The sequence below is a fragment of the Aspergillus welwitschiae genome (genome assembly GCF_003344945.1).
Source record: "Aspergillus welwitschiae strain CBS 139.54b unplaced genomic scaffold BDQ94scaffold_18, whole genome shotgun sequence".
In the NCBI taxonomy this organism is placed as follows: Eukaryota; Fungi; Ascomycota; class Eurotiomycetes; order Eurotiales; family Aspergillaceae; genus Aspergillus; species Aspergillus welwitschiae.
In genome coordinates, this window is record NW_020798712.1 from 180,377 (window position 1) to 199,985 (window position 19,609).

Below are 19,609 nucleotides of genomic sequence, written 5' to 3' on the forward strand. Positions count from 1 at the left end.
GATGTGACATATGCTACATGAGATTGGTAACCTGTGGTTCAAAAGTACGTGGTCGATGGGGATGCCTGCTATTCGCCGAAGCAACCGTTGTAACCGATCAGACTCTCCCTCCATCCACCGATCATCGCTCATTCCTTGTTCTTCGGGTTGCCTTTTCCCATTCCTTCTTTTTGTCCTTTTTGAGTCCCGCTGAGTACTTCCTCCGCACCCCCTTGTGCTGGAACATAATGCGCCTGGCATTTAGATCTGTGGTTTGCATTATTCGATAGGTAACGCACAAGTTGGATGAAAAATTAATAAATGAAACAAAGCATAGACAATATAAGTAGCATTTACAGATCGACCAGAGCTGGCGATCCTGTTGACGGATGAGCTGAGTACTTGGTTTGGACAAAGACTTTTTGAATGCCTCCCTCACGATGGTCAAATAATTCGTATAATTTGTCCATATCCTCCAGGCGGACGCGATGGGACACAATGTCCAATGGGTTGATCTCTCCCTTCTGGATCTGTTCGAGGAGATACTTCCAATACTTCTGCACTGGAGCCTGGCCATTCCCAATAAGCCGGACACCTGTCTGCATCAAAGCGCCGATGTTGAAGTGGTTCGTCTAGTAGTCGTTAGCCCTGCTAGAAGAGAAGAAAAGGAGGCCATAGGTAAGGGTGGTTGTCACGTACATAGCCAGCGTAGACACCCGTGACTCCCACGCGGCCAAAGGGCCGGACAGCCGTGATCATCTCGTTCAACATCTCTGAAGTGTCTGTCTCCATTCCCAAGAGCATCTCGAAATAATGTGCCCATCCTTTGGCGTACTCACCCGCCGTACAATCCAAAGCAACATCTGGTCCACCAGGGACCATCTTCTTCAACTGAGATGTAATGGATTCCCCTCTGGGCAGCTTGGTGAAGTCCAAGGTCTCAAGCTTTGGAAGTTTGCTCTGGACGAAGTCCAAGCGCCAGGCGCCCTCTCCCCCATCAATGAGGATGACTCTACTGGCTCCCTGTGAGAAGCTGAAGCTAGCCACCATTTGGCCAATGGGTCCCGCACCCCAGACGGCGACTACATCGCCTTCCGTTACCCCGGTGTCGACCACACAGTGGTATGAAGTGGCCAGGACGTCGGACAAATACAAAGCTTTCTCGTCTGGTACATCATCCGGAAGCTTCAGGAGGTTGACATCACCATATGGAACCCGGACATACTCTGCTTGACCACCAGCAAAACCTCCAGTGAAGTGGCTATAGCCAAAAATGCCTGCCCAGGATGCAGGTTAGCATCAGATATTGAGGTAGAGGTTAGAATTAGCATAGAATGGTAACATACCGGACGTCCGTTTACCATACATGGCATTTGTGACACTGTTCTGGTTGGTGCGCTCGCATTGGGAGGTCAGCTGCTTCTTGCAGTTCCGACACTCGCCGCACGCAATGGGGAATGCTGCCACCACTCGATCTCCCACTTTCACCGACTTTGCCCCTGGTCCTACACTTTCAACAACACCGCAGAACTCATGCCCCAATACATCACCCTTCTCAAGCTGAGGGATGACTCCTGCAAGAGAGGACAATAGCAGTTAGGGACACCACGAAGCATGCGAGACTTAACTCAGACACAGAAAACATACCATGATATAGATGGAGGTCACTTCCGCAGATGGTGCTGCCAGTCACTTTGACGAGTACGTCGTCTTCATCCACAATTCTTGGCTTAGGCATCTCCACTATCATACGGTGGTCAGAAAAACGATAGCAGAAAGCCAAGCCATATCCAAATTCTACTTACCAACCTCGACATGGTTTTTACCTGTCCAGATGGTCGCCTTGATCTTCTCACCAGTCTCCTGGCCATACTCCCCGTAATAATTGCTCACATCCGTGGTGACGGAAGCGTTGCCGCTATGTCCGACTGCCTTCTCCACGAGATTGGCAGCTTGTGTTGCAGCCATAGTTGCGATCGCAGTTGGCTTTCAAAAGAACTGAGCGAGAATATTGATACAGTATTAACAATATCGACAAAGAAATCAATGCTGTAGGACTACCGGGCGCACGGGGGTTTTTGTGTCGCCTCTCGCGGGGCCTTCATATCTGACATCACAGTGAGGTCGGTGCCTGTCATGCCCGTCATGCTCTCCAGCAATGGTGCCCCATATCTGGTTCAAAGCTTGAACACGGCCGTGAACTCTACAGCACGCTGTGATAGGCAGCGTTAGTGACCCGACTTACTGTCCTTTGGTGCTCTCCGGATTTCTTTGTTTCAGAGAGCCATCTCCCAAATGACGTCATTCATCACCACGATTCAATGCCCTCGACAACAACTATCGACTGGTCCCGGTATTGACTGTGCACATGGCAAATGAGGTGGATCTCCAATCATGCAGCTTTAGGATGCACAGGATTTGAGTACTGTCAGATACCCCGTTGTTGCTTGTCCATGTTGGAGCTGGCCGCGTTGCAGATCCCATTTCGCCCGTCGCTTATCGCGAATCGGGTCTAACTTTAGATGCATGATTCTGCATTGGTGGCTCGATTTTCTCTCCTGGGTAACTCGTGCTTCGTGTTGTCAACTGTCATCAACAGTTGTCAACATGAAGAACTTCTGCCTAAAAGCTCTCGGGTGCACTGCCAAGCCGGTCCCCGCCATTTATGATCTCTGTCTTCCCCATGTCATCGAAGCTGTACAGCACCCGGCTGAACGCCCTGAACATCTCCGTCGCTGTCACTTCTTGAAAAGGGCGTCTCTGATTGCCGAATGAGACGCTTGCTCCTTGAGCCAATAAGACGCCCTTCATTCTCGCCGGTTCACTCCTGTCTTGGCCGAATTCTTCGCGGCGCCCTGATCTCCCTTTTCAAATTCCATCATGAAACACCTCGATCGTTGGCTAGACCGGATTACCCGTCATGCCAGAGAGATATTGGAGCCATCTTCCCAGCCTGTTGAGCAGACGGGTCCGCCGCCCAATCAGCCGTATCACCGTCCTCCGCCGCCATTACCTCCAGGTTTGTACTGCATTTTCATACTTTGTTCACCCCATTCCTGAACGCTGTGATTGATCCTATCGGGAAATGATCACCTTCGTCTTGTCATTAAGTCGCTTCCCTTCATTTTATGTCGCTCTTGTATCCGTCCACTTTGTTACTGTTGCAGGAATCCCTTCTGGAGCAATATGGGTGATCCCCTGTGTTTATAGTGTAGATTGCCTGTGTATCATGTACATGTTGGTTGGAACAATCGAGACTGCACTCTTAGGCGTCTAGCGACTGCAGAGTGTATACGAGAGCAAAGTGTACTAAGTTAGGCGTGCTTATATTGCGCTCAGGATAGTACTACTTTACTTTCAATTGACCATACACGAATCTCCATCCACTCAGCTTTTTTGAAATCAACAATTGATGCCAGACACTGGATGAAATGCTGATCGACTGTCTAATCTTATGGTTCTTAGTTGCAACGCCGGTGCTCGCCAGAACTGGCCCACAAACCGTTTTTGCCCATTTTATCGTGAGTCCTGCTGCCTTTTGAGAGAATGACTCACTGACTGTGTCAGGTTGGAAATGCCGCTGCTATGACCCCCGAGCAATGGGAGTCGGACATCAGAGAGGCACAAAAAGCTCATATTGATGGCTTTGCACTGAACATTGCTCCCCAGGACAGCTACACGGATGATGTCCTCGAGAAAGCGTACTCTGCAGCGGAGAGCGTTGGGAATTTCTCCCTCTTTCTGTCTTTTGACTATGGATCAGGGGGGCCATGGCCGGCCGATCGGGTGATCTCAACGATCAACGCCTACCGGAATCGAAGTGCCCAATATCACTACCAAGGAAAGCCGCTAGTCTCGACATTTATAGGGGCTGCTAATGCAGGCGACTGGCCGTACATCAAAGGGTCTGCTGATTGCTTCTTCATGCCATCCTGGCCCGATATGGGGCCGGCCAGGCTCAGGGATTACCTGGACATCATTGACGGCGCTTTCAGCTGGGATGCCTGGCCAGTGGGGGCACAGAACAAAAACGTGACGAGCGACCGAGAATGGATGCACGCTCTTTCCGGAAAGCCGTACATGATGCCCGTTTCGCCCTGGTTCTACACCAACCTACCCCAGTGGAGCAAGAACTGGCTCTGGCGCGGGGACGATCTGTGGCATATACGGTGGGAGCAAGTCATGAGCTTGCAGCCGGCCTTTGTCCAGGTATGGCATTCCTCGGATGATGCTGGGCACTGCTGACAATGATTTAGATTATCAGTTGGAATGATTATGGAGAATCTCACTATATAGGACCAATCTACGAACCTGGGATGCCCGATGGATCTTCCAAGTATGTCTCGGATTGCCCGCACGATGCGTGGCGGGCACTGCTGCCCCACTACATTGCCGCCTACCGAGGATGCAGCATGGGCGGTTTGTACCAGGCGAATCAGACCCTACCTTTGGAGGATAAGATGGTGTACTGGTATCGCCTGAATCCGAGTTACGCTGGGAGTGCCAACGGCACGACGGGCAATGATCCTGGCGTGGGTCAGGAGGTGATGCCACCGAGTGAACTTGCCCAGGACCGAGTATTTGTCAGTGCTACTGTGAAAGATGCCTGTGATATGTACGTTCAGATTGGATATTCGGAACCTACGGTACTTCAGGCGTCGGGACCGGGAATTCATCACTTTTCGGTGCCGTTCAATGGGCAAACGGGGCCGGTGCGAATAGTGATGGTCCGGAATGGCTATGAGGTTGCCGTTGCGGTTGGGCCGGCAATCACGGATGATTGCAAGGATGGCAATGTCAACTGGAACGCCTACGTGGGAACGAGCGACTAGGAGGAGTGTATGGGACTACAGTAGAAAGATGGAGATAGGAGATAAATAGTGGTTCATCCTCGGCTCGGGCCAAGTGGGACGCAGCTTATCAGTGACGCAGCTCCCGATCACAACCTGGCTTGGTACATAGATCCTGGGAGCTATGCACGCCCTCGTATATTACTGTGAATCTTGAGCAATTGCTGTTGTGACTATTCCAGTTAACTTCAATGACCATAGGTTCCTTCTCGTTTACAATAAAGCCCACTTTTTGCCCTCGCCCGACGGAGCTCCGGGCCTCAGCATCAAAACTGGTCATGGCGCTTATCGGAATGATCAGCGAAGCTCCGCTCAGCTGACCTCGTCCCTTCTCCGCTCTTCTCCAATTCCCTCCCTCTCCTCGTCCTCCTCCTCCTCCTCAATTGACCACTTGACTATTCCACTACTTCATCAACCACCTCTACTACCTTTTATACAGCTCCATGGCCAAGAAGAACATCATGGGCCTCCGTGAGGCTGCCATGGCCTATCGTCCCAGCTCGTCCGGCCACCTCCCCGACCCGGTCCAGGACTACTCCCCAGTCTCTCCTGCTCCCACCGCACAACCTACAGCGGGACCGGGCTCCGTTAACCCAGATGACTATGCGAAACCATACTGCGAATTCATGACTGCGAATCCGACCATCTTCCATGCTGTTGACGGCTTCACCAAGCAGCTGGAAAGCAAAGGATACAAGCGCCTGCCCGAGCGCGAAGCGTGGACCTCCAAGCTCGAACGCGGCGGGAAATACTATTGCACTCGGAACTCCAGCGCGTTTATCGCGTTTTCTATTGGCAAGGATTACCAGAGTGGGAACGGTATGGCCATCGTGGCCGGTCACATCGACGCCCTCACCGCCAAGTTGAAGCCCGTGTCCAAGCTCCCCACGAAGGCCGGCTTTCTGCAGCTCGGGGTTGCTCCATATGCTGGTGCTCTGAATGAGACCTGGTGGGATCGGGATCTGTCCATTGGTGGCCGTGTCCTGGTCCGGGACCCTAGCAGCGGAAAGGTCGAGTCCAAGTTGGTCAAGCTGGACTGGCCGATCGCCCGTATTCCCACCTTGGCACCGCACTTCGGCGCGCCATCCCAGGGCCCCTTCAACAAGGAGACACAGATGGTCCCCGTTATTGGCGTGGATAACTCCGATCTCTTCCAGCAGCAAACGTCATCCACCACTAGCCCGTTTGCAGCAGGCTCATTTGCCTCTACGCAGCCGGAGAAGCTCGTCAAGGTGATCTCCAAGGAATTGGGAATTACGGACTACAACACCATTCTCAACTGGGAGCTGGAACTCTATGACAGTCAGCCAGCGCAGCTGGGTGGACTGGAGAAGGACCTGATCTTTGCGGGACGAATTGACGATAAGCTGTGCTGCTACGCGGCTCAGGAGGCTCTGATCGCCTCGCCGGACAGTACGTCCCCGGGATCAGTGAAGATGGTCGGCATGTTTGATGACGAGGAGATTGGCAGTTTGCTCCGCCAGGGTGCTCGGTCCAACTTTATGAGCAGCGTGATGGAGCGCATCGCCGAGGCCTTCGCCCCGAGCTATGGTCCCAACGTGCTGGCGCAGACCGTGGCCAACAGCTTCTTCGTCTCTTCGGACGTCATCCACGCCGTCAACCCCAACTTCCTCAACGTGTACCTGGAGAACCACGCACCGCGGCTGAACGTTGGCGTGTCCGTATCCGCCGACTCGAACGGGCACATGACGACTGACAGTGTGAGTCATGCTTTCATGAAGCGTGTCGCTGAGCGCTGCGGTTCGACCCTGCAGGTCTTCCAGATCCGCAACGATTCCCGCAGCGGCGGCACGATCGGACCCATGACCAGCTCCCGGATTGGCATGCGGGCGATCGATGTGGGCATTCCCCAGCTCAGTATGCATAGTATCCGTGCGACGACGGGCAGTCGGGATCCTGGTTTGGGAGTGCAGCTGTTCAAGGGGTTCTTTGATTACTTTGAGGAGATTGACAAGGAGTTTGCTGACTTTTAGAGACACCAACCATTGTACTTTGATGATAGTCTAGATATAGAATCCCATTACTATGTGCAGTACCCCATATTCCGTCGAGCCATTCACTGTAGCCAGGCACTGCCTGATCCTTCGCCACCCTTTCCTGCCTATGTAGCCTCCCCTTACCACCACCAACAATGCCATCTTGGAGTATGGATAGACCAGATACATACAATTCAATCACTCCCTGTCCGTTGTCTGAGATATCTGAAAGATTGTCTACTATTCGAATGAATTATTGATCGCAATATATTCTCAACCCTTCGGAGCTTCATTCAACCATTTGAGTCTGTGCTTCACTTGTGGTGTGATGAGAAGATCTAGAAAGGATTTTGAAAAAATAATTGGGTATTTGTCTTCACTAACTATACGGGGTATACAGAAACAGCGAATGTGATTGAGTTGATGTGTGAAATGATTGGGGGGGGGAGGGGGGCGCGTTACTATGCGATATAGTCACATAGTTATCTACACCAAAGTGTCCCCGTCATGAATGCATGAACAGTATATTCAGGATAATAGGGTTCAAGACACTGCAGCAAGTGATCAGTCCAATCATTTTGCCACTTCCAGACATACAGAGCCTTTGCAAACTCCCAATATTCTGGGTACCAGCCACTAAACTCCCAGTCCACAATTCCTGTTGACCATGATATTAGCGAGACGTAGGTCTCCATGAGTAAAGACCATACGGTGTTTCCTCTGGGAAAGCATCCCAGACAGGAGATTCTTTATATGACGTTTAGGTGCCTGTGCTTGATATGCTTTGACAAGGGTATTGTTAAATTCATCCTCTGAAGTGAATGGCCCTGCATTTGTAGTAAGTCGTTGTTATTAGTATCGGGATGCCCAGTGGAATATGCAATAGGTCTTGATACTCTACTCACCCTTGTTGTGATAGTTCTCCAAGATTGGATCTGTAACAGGACCAGGACCAATCGATCCAATATAATAGCTCCCATTGCCATTCCCGATCTGGCGAAGCTCGCCGATATAGTTCTTGAGTTGGGTGGTAATTTGGGCTTTTGTGATACTGTCATATGTCTCCCACACCCTGTCGAGGCTCTGATATATGTATCATAGAGACTCCCATAGTCATCCGCATCTCGATTAATTGGCCCGTGAGTGTAGTAGGCAGATATCTTTGGTACTGGGACTGTTCTTGTATTTTCTTCAACAAATACCATATTCTTTGCCTCGGTCAGGGTGACATGGGGTCCCAACTTGACAACTATTTCAGAAGATATTTTGGCTATCTTCACACCACCCCAATTGAGTATGGTATTATTGGGGGTTATCATCTCTTTAACAAGGTCTGGGTAGGGCGCCTCAAAGGAGGGGACCGAGTATTGGACTTCTACCTGCGGCCCGCAGTCCACAGATCCAGTCTTGTCATTTTCTTCCGCACTAGACATAGTGGAGGTGAAGGGCAACAGAAATCGCTGAAAGGCTTGGCCGGAACCAGGTGATAGGGATGTGGATGAGAGTGATGAGCGATGGGAGAAACTCACAAAGGTCCGCATGTTTAGATCAGCGCGATGCTGCTGCTTTTATACGGTCTGAATGTGCGCACAACAGCACCTGGCCAGACCAGTCAAGCTAACCTGATTTGATAATCCGGACATACTGATTCACAGAGCGTAACAAGTGGAATCGAGTATATACCAAAGCGCCAATGCCTTCAGTCCCCAGAATTGATAGTCGAAGTGGCTAGGTACAGGTAGTTGCCTACTACTCAATATCGTAATGACTTGATATATGTGGGATGTTCTACAGATCGCAGTCTTCCATAAGAGGCAGTCTAGATGATATTTATTCAACATTAATATGCTCATAGCTAAGACTTGGTACTCCTATCCATTTATTGGATTATGCCACCGGAAGTTACCGTTGAGGTTCCAAGGGGAGATTTTATTCGTCGACAAAACCTTATAAAAGGTTAACATATCTCTGCTTTAATTGTGTTGCTACCTTTGTGGTCCTAAGATATTATGAATCTAAGTGTATGAATTTGACGAAGACTCTCAATCGATTGAATACATCCTCAAACTAAAGTGACGACAGATACTAACACATATGTAATCCAGGAACTTCTGGCGCAGGCGCAGTCTGACTCACAATTATACCCAATGGATGTTTCAAATTGACGATTGAACTAAGCATGCCTAGTAATTCTAGAAGAAAGCGAACAGAAGGATCATTGTTGATGACACTCCTCTGTCCATCTGGAAAGCTCCGAACCTGAAGGTTGCGAACCCTGCTGCGGTCCAGCTAAGGCGCCCTAATTCTCCAGTAATGAGACGAATCAAGGATCCTGGCCATATGTAATCGGTAACTGACAGGTTCTCTGTGCACACGATCTTTGCCATATAGCAGGAAACGGATTTGCCCTAAAAGTATCCTACACCTGGTGGAAGAAATCCTCACCAAAGCCCGTGTCGTCTACCTGCTTGAAGCTTGGCTTCCACAATCACCATTGTAAGACACGCAATTCCAAATGATTTATATCCCAGCCAGTCGTCCATCGAGGATAACTCTTTATCTCCTACAGCGACAGTGCCTTGCACCATAACCAAAATGCCAGGATACCAATACACCGGCCAAGCGGTAAACTACAAGCTAATCGCAGATATAGTACAGCTCCTGGAAGAGAATGATACACCATGCCTCCTAATCGGCGACTACATGTTCGAAGCCATGGGAGGGCCTGGACTCCGTGGCGTAAGTTCATCTGTCTTATCTCAATTCTGCATATATATTCAACAAAAAGAACTAACTAAACACCACAGAACATCGAACTCGTTCTCGAACGCCACGACATCAACAAAGCAATCCGCATCCTCCGCAAAGCCAACTTCCCGGACGACCAACCCATCTACTACAAGCATCTTCTCTGTCCCTCTCCCCTCATGGGACAAACGACCTGTTCGGCCAACGAAACCCCCTTCATCCCCTACCACTCATTCCACCTAAACGGCAGGTTCTGCGGAGAGCCATACACAGGATTTCATACCGACCTCTGTCTATACGAGAAGCAAGATCTCTTCTGGGACCTGCCCGAGCTCTCACTGGGAGAACTGTCTGCAAATGATACGGATTTCATTCTGGCTAGTGACCATCGCCTCCCTCCCCAGGAGGACTGGCAGTATTGGGGCCGGTTTCCTGATACGCTGTACCCGGTTAAGATACCCATGCCGGTGCGGTATGTCGAAGCGATGATGCTTCTCACGGCCCGCGATTGGGAAATCAGGGGACATGGGTGGTCTTGGCGGGATGAGATTATGTACATGTGGAAGTATATAGTCGGTTTACTAGGGGAGTTCTTTGAGGTGGAGATGTTCAAGCCGATGTTTAGATCGTGGTGGGCGGTTTTGGAGAACTCGGAGTCGATGTCGGGTGGTGAGGTGCTGTGTGTGCATAATTTGAGGAGAGAGTTGGTGGCTGCGAATATGATGCCTGAGACGCCGTTTACTTGGTTGAAGATGTATGGTTGAGTTCATGGTGGTTAATTGGTGATAACATAGGGTTGAATTTGGTGACAGTAGAATGAGCAGATTATGTAACGGATCGAAGTCTAAATACGAGCAGAAGTAAGGAAGTTGATTCTAGAATATAGACGATACGACCAACAGGAATCAAGTGAAATAGGATTGTTTCCCCAAGACGGCAATTGATTGCCTCCCTTATGTCATACGTCATTCCGCGTGTCCGACTGTCTCACTGCTAACTATAATAGTCCACCAATATACTCTGAAACAGATAAGGCCCAAGCGTAAGCACTCAGAACCCCCCACCTATATGTCCTCTTCTCTATAGCATAGCGCCGTTTACCCGGCCTGCTTACTGCTTATTGCTTACTGCTTACTCTCCATCCCACACCACTAACAGAAAGTATACCTAGTGATGTATACTATGGACAACACCACTCTCAACTAATGACATCAACCAATATTTCAAGAAAGAAAAAAAGTATATATTTCCCCCCCATCACATGAACACAGGACAGCATCACCAGACCCCTGAGCCAAAAGGCAAAAACAAATAACAGACTAACACCAAAATCGGCTCTCGGAACCCGTCGGCCCAGCCTAACACTGAGTTGACTACGGTGGTAATGCCCCGAACTCCTCCTCTTATCCGACTGGAGGAGCATTAGACTACTTCCTAGGCGTCCAACTAGCTTCCTTCCAGGATTGCCGGGACCAATCATTTGATCGTCTGGTTATTAATTGAGGGGCTTGCTCAGGATACCTGGTTGTAGTTGGTGTTATGAGGTAGAATAGGAGAACAAGTAGTGGTAGTGGTAGTAGGGCAGGCGGACACCGAGATTGTCCGTGTTGCTTGCTTGCTTGCTTGATTGTCTGTCTCCTGTTATTTGGATGACGTTTCTCTGTGTGTCTTTGGGGGGTTATAAATAGGGTGTCATGATTCTAGGAGATAGTCTCTTTTATCACCTGGTATTTTCTATTCATTAAGCCTATACTGAAAGAACTTATACTGCATTCAATATGGTCACCATCACCGCCAAATCTGAGGCAGCTTCTGCTACTTCCCCTATTTCTTCCAATACTATCACTACTACCCTCAACGGGGTAGGCGATCCCAAAAGTAAAGAAAAAGATCTTCAACTTCAAGAAAAAGAAGAAGAAGAAGAAGTTTCGAAAGAAATGAAAGCATACAACTCCTCCAACGGCGTAACCAGCCAACTCTGCACCTGGATCGCCTCCCTCCAGCTGGACGACATCCCAGATTCTGTCCGCACCCGCGCTAAATACCTCTTCCTCGATGGCATTGCCTGTGCCCTCGTCGGTGCGCGCGTCCCATGGTCGCAGAAAGCATTTGACGCGATGACTGCCTTCGAGGAGAGGGGGAAGCATGTGGTCATTGGCTATGAAGAGGTAATTCTCCCTCCTACCTATATAATCTTTTCATTCATGCTATTACATGGATGAATGGATAGAGTTAGGATTGTAAAGGTACTAATAGATTTGGCAGCGCCTCGGTGCCATCGCCGCCGCAACCCTCAACGGCTCCTGGATCCAAGCCTGCGAAGTAGACGACTACCACAGCGTGGCGCCTTTGCACTCCCAAGCCGTGGTCATCCCTCCTCTCTTCGCGGCAACCGTCAGTGCGCGGGACCATCCGACCACCCCGCGCATCATCGACGGACGAACACTTCTTCTTGCCTCGGTGGTGGGGTTCGAGATTGGTCCCCGCGTCGGCATGGCGCTGCACGGCACCGAGATGCTCGCGAAGGGATGGCACTGCGGTTCTGTTTTTGGTGCACCAGCGGCTGCAGGTAGTTCCGCGAAACTCCTCGGTTTGTCGGCGGGACAAATCGAAGATGCGATCGGAGTAGCAGCGACGCAGGCATGCGGGCTCATGGCGGCGCAGTACGACGGGATGGTGAAGCGGATGCATCACGGGTTCGCGGCGCGGAATGGACTGTTGGGAACGATGTTAGCGTGGGGAGGATACGAAGGGATCAAGAAGGTGTTTGAGCGGCCGTATGGAGGTTTTCTGGCAATGTTTGGACTAGGGTCGAAGCATACGCCTAGTTCGAAGCCAGAGGAGGTGGCGAAGGATTTGGGGACGTTTTGGCATACGGCGGAATGGATTCGGTTGAAGTTGCATGCGTGCTGTGGAGGGATTCATGGCACGATTGAGTGTCTGGCGGAGATGCAGGAGATGTATCCGGAACGACTTGGACGGGAGAAGTTGGGAGAGATCAAGGAGATTCGGATTCAATTGAGTGATGCGGTGTTTCATCACTGTGGATGGGCGCCGGAGACGAGGCCGTTGACGCCGACGGGGGCGCAGATGAATACGGCGTTTGTGGCGGCGTCACAGTTGGTGGATGGACAGGTGTTGTTGGAGCAATTTTCGTCGGGGAAGCTGGATCGGGATGAGGTTTGGGAGTTGATCGGGAAGACGAGTTGTGTGCATACGACGGAGTTGGATCAGCCGAATATTGGGTGCGGTGCGTTGATTTCGATCACGTTTGCGGATGGTAGTCAGGTTCAGCATTCGTTGTTGAAGCCGAAGGGGGTGGACGAACGGATTTCGAATGAGGAGATCTTGGAGAAGTTTCGTCGGTTGACAGGAGGGTTGATTGGGGTGGAGAGGCAGGAGAAGATTGAACGAGCTGTGCTGGGGATGGAGGAGTTGCAGGATGTGAACGAGTTGATTGAGTTGCTGAGTGTGAATGTGGTCAATCCGTTGCAGTAGTGAATTAGTTCTCTTGTTTGTTTTGTATGGCGTTGGTTGTGGTGGGATGCTATATTAAGTAACTAGCAAGTCATTCAACATGGTCAGAATCATTTTGCCAACTAGTAGTCATTCTAATCTGTGTACAGGAAAGCGAAGAGTGCAGGATGGTTGTTTATCTCCTATTGATGAGTCTGTTGAAGACTATCCAGATCACAGCTGGCATACGATAATAAATACGTTTGAGCATCATACATCATTATATCTCTGGTAGCTACCATAGCCATCCATCATCACCTCGAGGTCAGTATCCCAGAAACATGCGTCGCCATGACCTATGGAATGGCTATTCCCTGTCAATGGCCCCAGCTCACGGCTTGGTTCGGAATGATGCGGTGCTGGTGTTTGTGCTAGAAGACTTCGCTCGTGCTGCAGAAGCGAAGTAGCAACCTGACTACAAAGCTGAGATACAGAGCGGATAGTATCGGCATGAGAGCCTCTATAAGCGTTGGCAGCAAGACACTCCGCGCGTGTGGCGAAAAAAACAAGGGCATTGACGTCGGAGGTCACGGCAGCTGGATTGTCATGAGACTCCGGGCTGAGGAGATGGATGTAAACCTCGAGAAAGAGGACAAGGGGGTAACGTAGGAGAATACTGCCAAAACCCGAATTAGCTCTCTGAACGTCAAAAGGTGGAGGTAACATGGGCCACAATGCAATTCACCTTTCAAACATAGCGAAGCCGGAAATGCTGTCGCCCGGATGGTAGCTCTCACATAGTTCCTGAAGAAGCTGTAGCCCCGTGCGAGCGTGCTCAAGTCGAGCTTGGCGACTCTCTGAAGCAGGTATGCAGCGCTGCACTAGCACATGGCAGATACAGAGGGCATATCGCAGTTCAATGGCCTGCTGTGCGGTGGTGGTGGTGCTGGCTGGAGGGTAGAGAATGTGACTGTGCTGGGTGGTCCAATCGTTGAGGCGTCGGACAAGCTTATAGGCACGCCGCCTTAGGCGTTTCCAGCTCAGGCGCGGCATGCTGGCGTAAAGTCTGCGAGAGATTTCCCCTTGAATTCGAGCGAGTGAGATGCGCGCGCCGAATTGGTCATTGAGCAGAATGCCGGAACCTGTGGGGAATGGGAGACCAATGTCATAGGATGGCAAGAGACAGGACGTGCCAGTTATGGTGGAAGCGTGGTTCTTGTCCAATCAGTGAAGAACGACAATGGCGATGACGAACTCACATCTACAATGAAGAGACACCAAAACAGATTCTGACCCTCCGCGCATAGGTTCGCGGCATTGCCCATGCTCCGGTGTAGTCCCATTGACTTGGCGAGCTCACAGGCATGGGTAAAGGCGGTCTCGAACACTGTAAAGTAGAAGTACTTGAGAGCAACCAAAGCCTGGATCAATGTTAGGATCGGGCTCAGAAAAGTGCAAGTCTGTCATACCAGGCTCAGAAGGGCTTGCACATTTGCCATACGCGGTTCTAGTAGCTTTTGAAAGTTGCTGAAGCATCGCCGGATATTCTGCAAAAGGTGGACGATGAGACTTGCTTCCAGGGGCATTGCGCCCGTCTTCTTCGCTGCGGTGCACTTTCCTTCCAATGCCTGGAGGAGAATGCTGTTGAATGATACGATCCAGGCTGGATCGGGAGCATCCAGCGTTTCATACTGAATTTTCATCGCTGTCAGAACGCTCTGTCGATCGTATATCGGAAGCAACGGGCTGATCTCGGTGAAGTATGTATCGATGAAGGCTTCCATAAGGGCTCGTGGTGGAAGACAGGGTGACTGGTCACTGACTTGAGTAAAATCCAACAGTAAAGGGCTGTCCGTGGCCAGTCGTTGAAATAGCGCACTCACATCGGCAATCTGAGCTTGCAGCACCGATGTAGAAATGAAGGGGCCTTCAACTGACGGCTCAGGACTGTTCAATGGTGACAATGACAAGACAAACTGGTCACCGGCAGCTTGGGCTTCACCATATATCCAGCTCAATTGCTCATATCCATGACTCCCCAGAGACTCCACAATCGACTGATCTGATAGACCGCCCGCCTGGCTTCCCTCAGAGGTATTCGAGCTGCTCCATGAATCCTCGACACTTGGTCGCCGAGTGTTGGGGCTGTAAGAGGTGGTCGAGACACTGCTGAGAGGCGAGGTGGAGGCTTGTACGCTAGATGAGAATCGGACAAGGGCTTCCTCAAATCGTTGTAAGCGGGTTGCGAGTGATTGAACATCATTTACCCTGCAAAAGGGTCAGTTGCAATAATCAGACGTCTTGAGATGAGAGGCAGACAGTTTCTTGGTATGATCAATCCGCTTCCCCTTGGTGTATTGGCAAACCAATCCTGACTTGAGACAGCTAGAGCACAAGGGCGATTTCCTGTCGCATCGAACCTTGCGAATCCGACATTCGCTACAAGCATGCTCAGGATCTGAGGATCCCATGTTCATATGAATTTTAGTGTTCGTGTTTCAGTGTCGTCTACCGAGAAAAGCGAAATGTACGATGTGGGCAAGATTTTGTTCTCTAGCAAAGAAGGACAAAAGGGATCAGGTGAGGGAAGAGCCTCGCCCCGTATAATCGATATAGAGGATCCATTATACATTCAGAGCCCCATTTGCTCTTCATTCTTGATTTCGATGTCATCAAACACAATACAACTGCCAAGAATGCAACTGCCAAGAATGCAACTACCATGTTGTCCATAGGAAGGACGACGATCTAGCCTAAAGGAGCACTCAATCTTGAGATCCTACCGGTTCAGCATCAGGCCTAACCGTCTGTGCATTATACACAGAATCAATGGCACAATTAGAGCGTCAGAAATTCTTATCCCTAACAAGACAGGCATAGTATCTACCGGTCGTTAGCTTAGTAGCGAAGGCCTGAAGCCGGCAATAGGCCAGACCTGGTGGTCCATGCTACGGGCCGACGGACTATAATCTTACCTCAGATCATGAATAAGGATCTTGCCGAGACACCGGTATGAGAAAGCCGGGATAAATTGATAGCCGTCTTTGGTTCTGTTGCGAGGCCTCCAGCTTGTTGAATTGCTCTTTTATAGTGTTGTGCCGGGGTGCTGATTTGCGGAAATGCGAGAGAAAGGTCATCTGCAGGCAAGTCGCCGCTGCATGCTCTACGACTTACCCCCCTGTTAGATCATCAATATCATCAATACGGATCATCAGTCTCATTGATAGTTCCCGAGGCCCGAAGATGGCGGCATCGCTCATCATTTGAGTGGGTCATAACTCTCAGGCCGCTGCGGCGCTTCGCAGTTAGTGGAGGACCGACTGGGGATTGCTTGCCGATTAGGGCTAGCTGCCATATTCCAGGCGGCCTTATCTTGAAGGAATACCCGAAAGCTAAAACAATGGATAATATAGTATATATATAACTTAGTCGAACAAGGCAACAGCCAGTAGATACATCGGTAGAGGTATAGACAGAAAGGAAACACACGCTTAAAGAACGAAATGGTAACAATAGGTCCTATATTATATGAGCAGTAATCATGGCATCAACATATTGCGACTCCTATTGGCCTGGTCGATTGCTTATGGTACGCTGTTCACGATGATGATGGCGATGCAATGTCTGATCGCACATCCTTCCCTGTCACCGAATCGCGGAGACCGGCCGAGTTATTGTTGGTCTCTCGCACCATAATCTTCCCTTTGCCGCCAAATTCATGTCCCGGAACAAGTGTCAGATATCTGTCCGAATCTCCCGTGCAATGAGCGTACTCCAGATCGTCCATGTGCGTGGTAATCGTAGTCGTCACCGTGCCGGTGCCGTTCCAGAACGTTGGCGGTTGGCTTTGCGACGAAGGCGCATGTGCGTAGCCGTAAGCATGGCCCCCACCACTTAGAGTCGAGAGGAAGTGTGGAAGGAGTCGCGAAATGAGAGGCCGGAGGGTAGGCAGGCAAGCACAGATTATCCCCGTGTTGCATTCGATTGCAGACCAGGATGCAGCACCGACATTGTCATCTAAGCATTCTGTTTAGCCACACGCCGCGTGATGCCCATAAAGGGACGACTTACAGGTAGGGTCGCTAGAATCGGAGATCTTCTTCAGGGAAACCAACCGGCAAACACTAGTGACGCAGACACTGGATATAGCGTTAGTAAGATTTCATCGCCAACAGCGCGTGGGTACTGGGACACTCACAATCCACCCAGAGCGAAGATTGAAATCAAGGCCATTTTCTGCCTCTGCGGCAATTCAAGCCCCGACAAAGCCGGGATTGGTATCAATAGAATCACAATATCGGTTGCGATGTGCATAGACGCATTCGAGAACCACAGTCCCTCCATGCTCAGACAGTATCCCGGGAGAGTGGGGTTCCAGAATTTGGCGACGGGGATACAGTTGAGGAAAGCACTGAGAACCGCCCAAGACCCGTAGGTAGCAAGCACACCGATCATGATCCAAGAAATACGCCGCATGCGCCGGGTTGGGAACACGCGAAAATACTGCATTAATATTGACGCTTTGGCAAGCAGCAATGCAGCATTGTAGAACGGAATGGTAAGCCAGAATGCCTGATCGATCACACTTATGTTAATGAAAAGCAGTGCATACTGTATAGAAGTACTGACTTACCTTCATCTGCTTTAACAGGACTGATGATGGGATGTGTGCCTCATGCATGCCCATCCCATTCATGGCCTCCACAACAAATAGGCCCATAAAGACATAGGACAACGTCTTGCCAATCCTAATAGTCAGCAACCTGCTACCTTTCCGTCGAGGATTCATGCACCTACCAAGGATAGCATTATCATCCAATCGTTTGGCTCCATGCGATGCATCAACTTGGTGCGCGTGTAAATACGAGCGGCAACACAACATGTTGCTAAACTGGTAAAGACAACACTGACGGCTAACGCTCGACCCCCCCGGGGTGACATGTATGACCCGTGCGCACCATCGTCCGTCCGGGCGAAATGGTTGTGGGAGTCCATCATGGTCGCTTTCAAAACGCTCGTTCCGTGGGAGCAGTCGTGGACAAGGCTTAGTCTGTCGGGGCTCTAGAGACAAGATGGGCTGAACAAGGGTACAATGCGGCCGAGGGTTCACGAGTACACGGGCCTCTGTGTACAGAGACCAGCAACGTTACTCATATAAAACCTGGGGTCTGACTGACCCCCCAATGAGCGAAAGGAGCACTTTTTCCGCGTGTCACTGTGAGGGGGACACTCGCAGGGGAAGGGGGAAAGAATGGGGATATAAACGTTTTGCGCTTGAGCAGACCCAGTAACGGTTCTGTCTGACTAGAAGGATGCGAATAGACCAATGGTACCCAAGCCCGTGAAGATCCTCAGTCATGTCTAATTGCTGCTCCGGATTCACGGACCGACCCTAGGACAGGAGCTGGGTCCAATTAGTGTGGTGCAGAAAGGGAGGGTAGGAAAAGCAAGCAAGGGAGGAGACAAATAAGCAAATGATAGAGAGCAGCCACAATGTGGTCCTGGGACAAACTCAGGTTGATAGATGGGTAAAGGCAACAAAAAGGTACATTTGGTGCCTCGCGCGGTTTACTTTTTCTACTTTTCTTACAGCTGTTGTGCGTAAGTTTCGCGGAGAGTGACTGGAGACGTCTCCATGCATAGCAGGGGCCTAAGCGACAAGTTCCAGCCCTGTGGTGTCTCTAGGGTTATGGATACTGTCGATGATGATCAGCCATTGACTGCATCCGCGGCCATCGAAAAAGATACCGTCCAGTCTGGTCTGTCGAAGACAGAAGTGGAGAGACGGTGGATCGACGGTGTATCCAAAACTCTCCTCTGGTTGGATGCATACATGGATTGTTCTATGCGTCTGCGGAGGCACTTGCATGCGACCGGCGTGCGTACGGAGTACATTGTGCGTAGAGCTGTCTGTCTCCAACCTGACGAATCTTGACGGGCTGGATGACAGTCTGCCCAGCCAGCAGATCGTGGAGCCCAGGACTCCTTGACCTGGGACTGGGGCCGGAGCTGTCATTGAGCCATGCCACGGCGCAGAGGCCAGGTAACCTGCAAGAAGCGATTATCTCCGAGTCTGTCCTTTCCATGGTGCCTGGTAATGGCCTGTGCCCCTGGTCGACATCAGGTGACTCTCTGTTTTTCCCCAAGACGGTCTTGCTTGGTGATGTTGTACAGGGAGGGGATCAATCAAAATTAGTCCTGCCACAGGTCCTACACAGGGGCAGGGATGAGCAGAGCAAGGGATGCAGAGGACTGTCATACTTTCTCCCCTATCAACACTATCATAAACCTCGAAATGATTGATTCATTTCTGGACAAGCACTTCAACTTGTGAGGGGGAGGCATTATCCGTTATCAAAAGTACTTTTGGGCGCGCCAGCTGGCCGATGCGACCTGTCATTTCCTTTTTTGGGAATTTCATGGCATGATCTCCGGGGCCTTAAACAGAGCCACATTGAATAACGGACATGCAGGGGGGCCAAAGTACCGTACAGGCGGAAATTCGTGTCTCTATCTACAGCCCGTGAGGAGACTCGACGGATAGACCATCACTTTTGTCAAACAATGCTGATTGATCGA

General features: G+C 50.5%; 10 protein-coding genes across 10 annotated transcripts; 4 read left to right on the forward strand and 6 right to left on the reverse strand.

Moving 5' to 3' along the window:
* Positions 1-300: 300 nt before the first annotated feature.
* BDQ94DRAFT_39190 (zinc-dependent alcohol dehydrogenase) lies at positions 301-2,026 on the reverse strand. The gene is made up of 5 exons (XM_026775652.1): positions 1,785-2,026; positions 1,627-1,722; positions 1,326-1,553; positions 679-1,256; positions 301-611 (listed from the first exon to the last, which is right to left on the reverse strand). Exons 1-5 carry the CDS (start codon positions 1,945-1,947, stop codon positions 333-335), a joined length of 1,344 nt encoding a protein of 447 aa, XP_026625661.1. The 5' UTR covers positions 1,948-2,026; the 3' UTR covers positions 301-332.
* Positions 2,027-2,447: 421 nt separating this feature from the next.
* Positions 2,448-4,855, forward strand: BDQ94DRAFT_39178 (glycoside hydrolase family 71 protein). Its single transcript, XM_026775651.1, has 4 exons — positions 2,448-2,998; positions 3,445-3,500; positions 3,547-4,188; positions 4,236-4,855. Exons 1-4 carry the CDS (start codon positions 2,860-2,862, stop codon positions 4,809-4,811), a joined length of 1,413 nt encoding a protein of 470 aa, XP_026625662.1. The 5' UTR covers positions 2,448-2,859; the 3' UTR covers positions 4,812-4,855.
* A 333-nt stretch (positions 4,856-5,188) lies between these two features.
* Positions 5,189-6,889, forward strand: BDQ94DRAFT_144754 (M18 family aminopeptidase). Its single transcript, XM_026766508.1, has one exon. The coding sequence runs from the start codon at positions 5,273-5,275 to the stop codon at positions 6,821-6,823; it is 1,551 nt and encodes a 516-aa protein (XP_026625663.1). The 5' UTR covers positions 5,189-5,272; the 3' UTR covers positions 6,824-6,889.
* A 419-nt stretch (positions 6,890-7,308) lies between these two features.
* Positions 7,309-8,259, reverse strand: BDQ94DRAFT_159829 (uncharacterized protein; the record flags this gene model as incomplete). Its single annotated transcript, XM_026769123.1, has 4 exons — positions 7,309-7,484; positions 7,537-7,653; positions 7,732-7,866; positions 7,896-8,259. The coding sequence occupies 4 exons, from the start codon at positions 8,257-8,259 to the stop codon at positions 7,309-7,311; spliced, it is 792 nt and encodes a 263-aa protein (XP_026625664.1).
* A 1,486-nt stretch (positions 8,260-9,745) lies between these two features.
* BDQ94DRAFT_144755 (uncharacterized protein) lies at positions 9,746-10,443 on the forward strand. Its single transcript, XM_026766509.1, has one exon. The coding sequence runs from the start codon at positions 9,754-9,756 to the stop codon at positions 10,336-10,338; it is 585 nt and encodes a 194-aa protein (XP_026625665.1). The 5' UTR covers positions 9,746-9,753; the 3' UTR covers positions 10,339-10,443.
* A 111-nt stretch (positions 10,444-10,554) lies between these two features.
* BDQ94DRAFT_144756 (uncharacterized protein) lies at positions 10,555-11,302 on the reverse strand (the record flags this gene model as incomplete). The annotated part of the gene is made up of 1 exon (XM_026766510.1): positions 10,555-11,302. A coding segment is annotated over exon 1 (278 nt), but the record flags the coding sequence as incomplete, so codon positions are not given.
* Position 11,303: 1 nt separating this feature from the next.
* BDQ94DRAFT_144757 (MmgE/PrpD family protein) lies at positions 11,304-13,507 on the forward strand. The gene is made up of 2 exons (XM_026766511.1): positions 11,304-11,742; positions 11,840-13,507. Exons 1-2 carry the CDS (start codon positions 11,353-11,355, stop codon positions 13,070-13,072), a joined length of 1,623 nt encoding a protein of 540 aa, XP_026625667.1. The 5' UTR covers positions 11,304-11,352; the 3' UTR covers positions 13,073-13,507.
* BDQ94DRAFT_179097 (Zn(II)2Cys6 transcription factor) lies at positions 13,175-15,507 on the reverse strand (the record flags this gene model as incomplete). The annotated part of the gene is made up of 5 exons (XM_026773288.1): positions 13,175-13,706; positions 13,776-14,245; positions 14,290-14,451; positions 14,500-15,298; positions 15,350-15,507. 5 exons carry the CDS (start codon positions 15,505-15,507, stop codon positions 13,301-13,303), a joined length of 1,995 nt encoding a protein of 664 aa, XP_026625668.1. The 3' UTR covers positions 13,175-13,300.
* Positions 15,508-16,415: 908 nt separating this feature from the next.
* Positions 16,416-18,253, reverse strand: BDQ94DRAFT_144758 (uncharacterized protein). Its single transcript, XM_026766512.1, has 5 exons — positions 17,828-18,253; positions 17,664-17,768; positions 17,229-17,602; positions 17,102-17,169; positions 16,416-17,047 (listed from the first exon to the last, which is right to left on the reverse strand). The coding sequence occupies exons 1-5, from the start codon at positions 18,026-18,028 to the stop codon at positions 16,629-16,631; spliced, it is 1,167 nt and encodes a 388-aa protein (XP_026625669.1). The 5' UTR covers positions 18,029-18,253; the 3' UTR covers positions 16,416-16,628.
* Positions 18,254-18,934, reverse strand: BDQ94DRAFT_144759 (uncharacterized protein). The gene has a single exon (XM_026766513.1). The coding sequence runs from the start codon at positions 18,897-18,899 to the stop codon at positions 18,681-18,683; it is 219 nt and encodes a 72-aa protein (XP_026625670.1). The 5' UTR covers positions 18,900-18,934; the 3' UTR covers positions 18,254-18,680.
* Between the last annotated feature and the right edge of the window lie 675 nt (positions 18,935-19,609).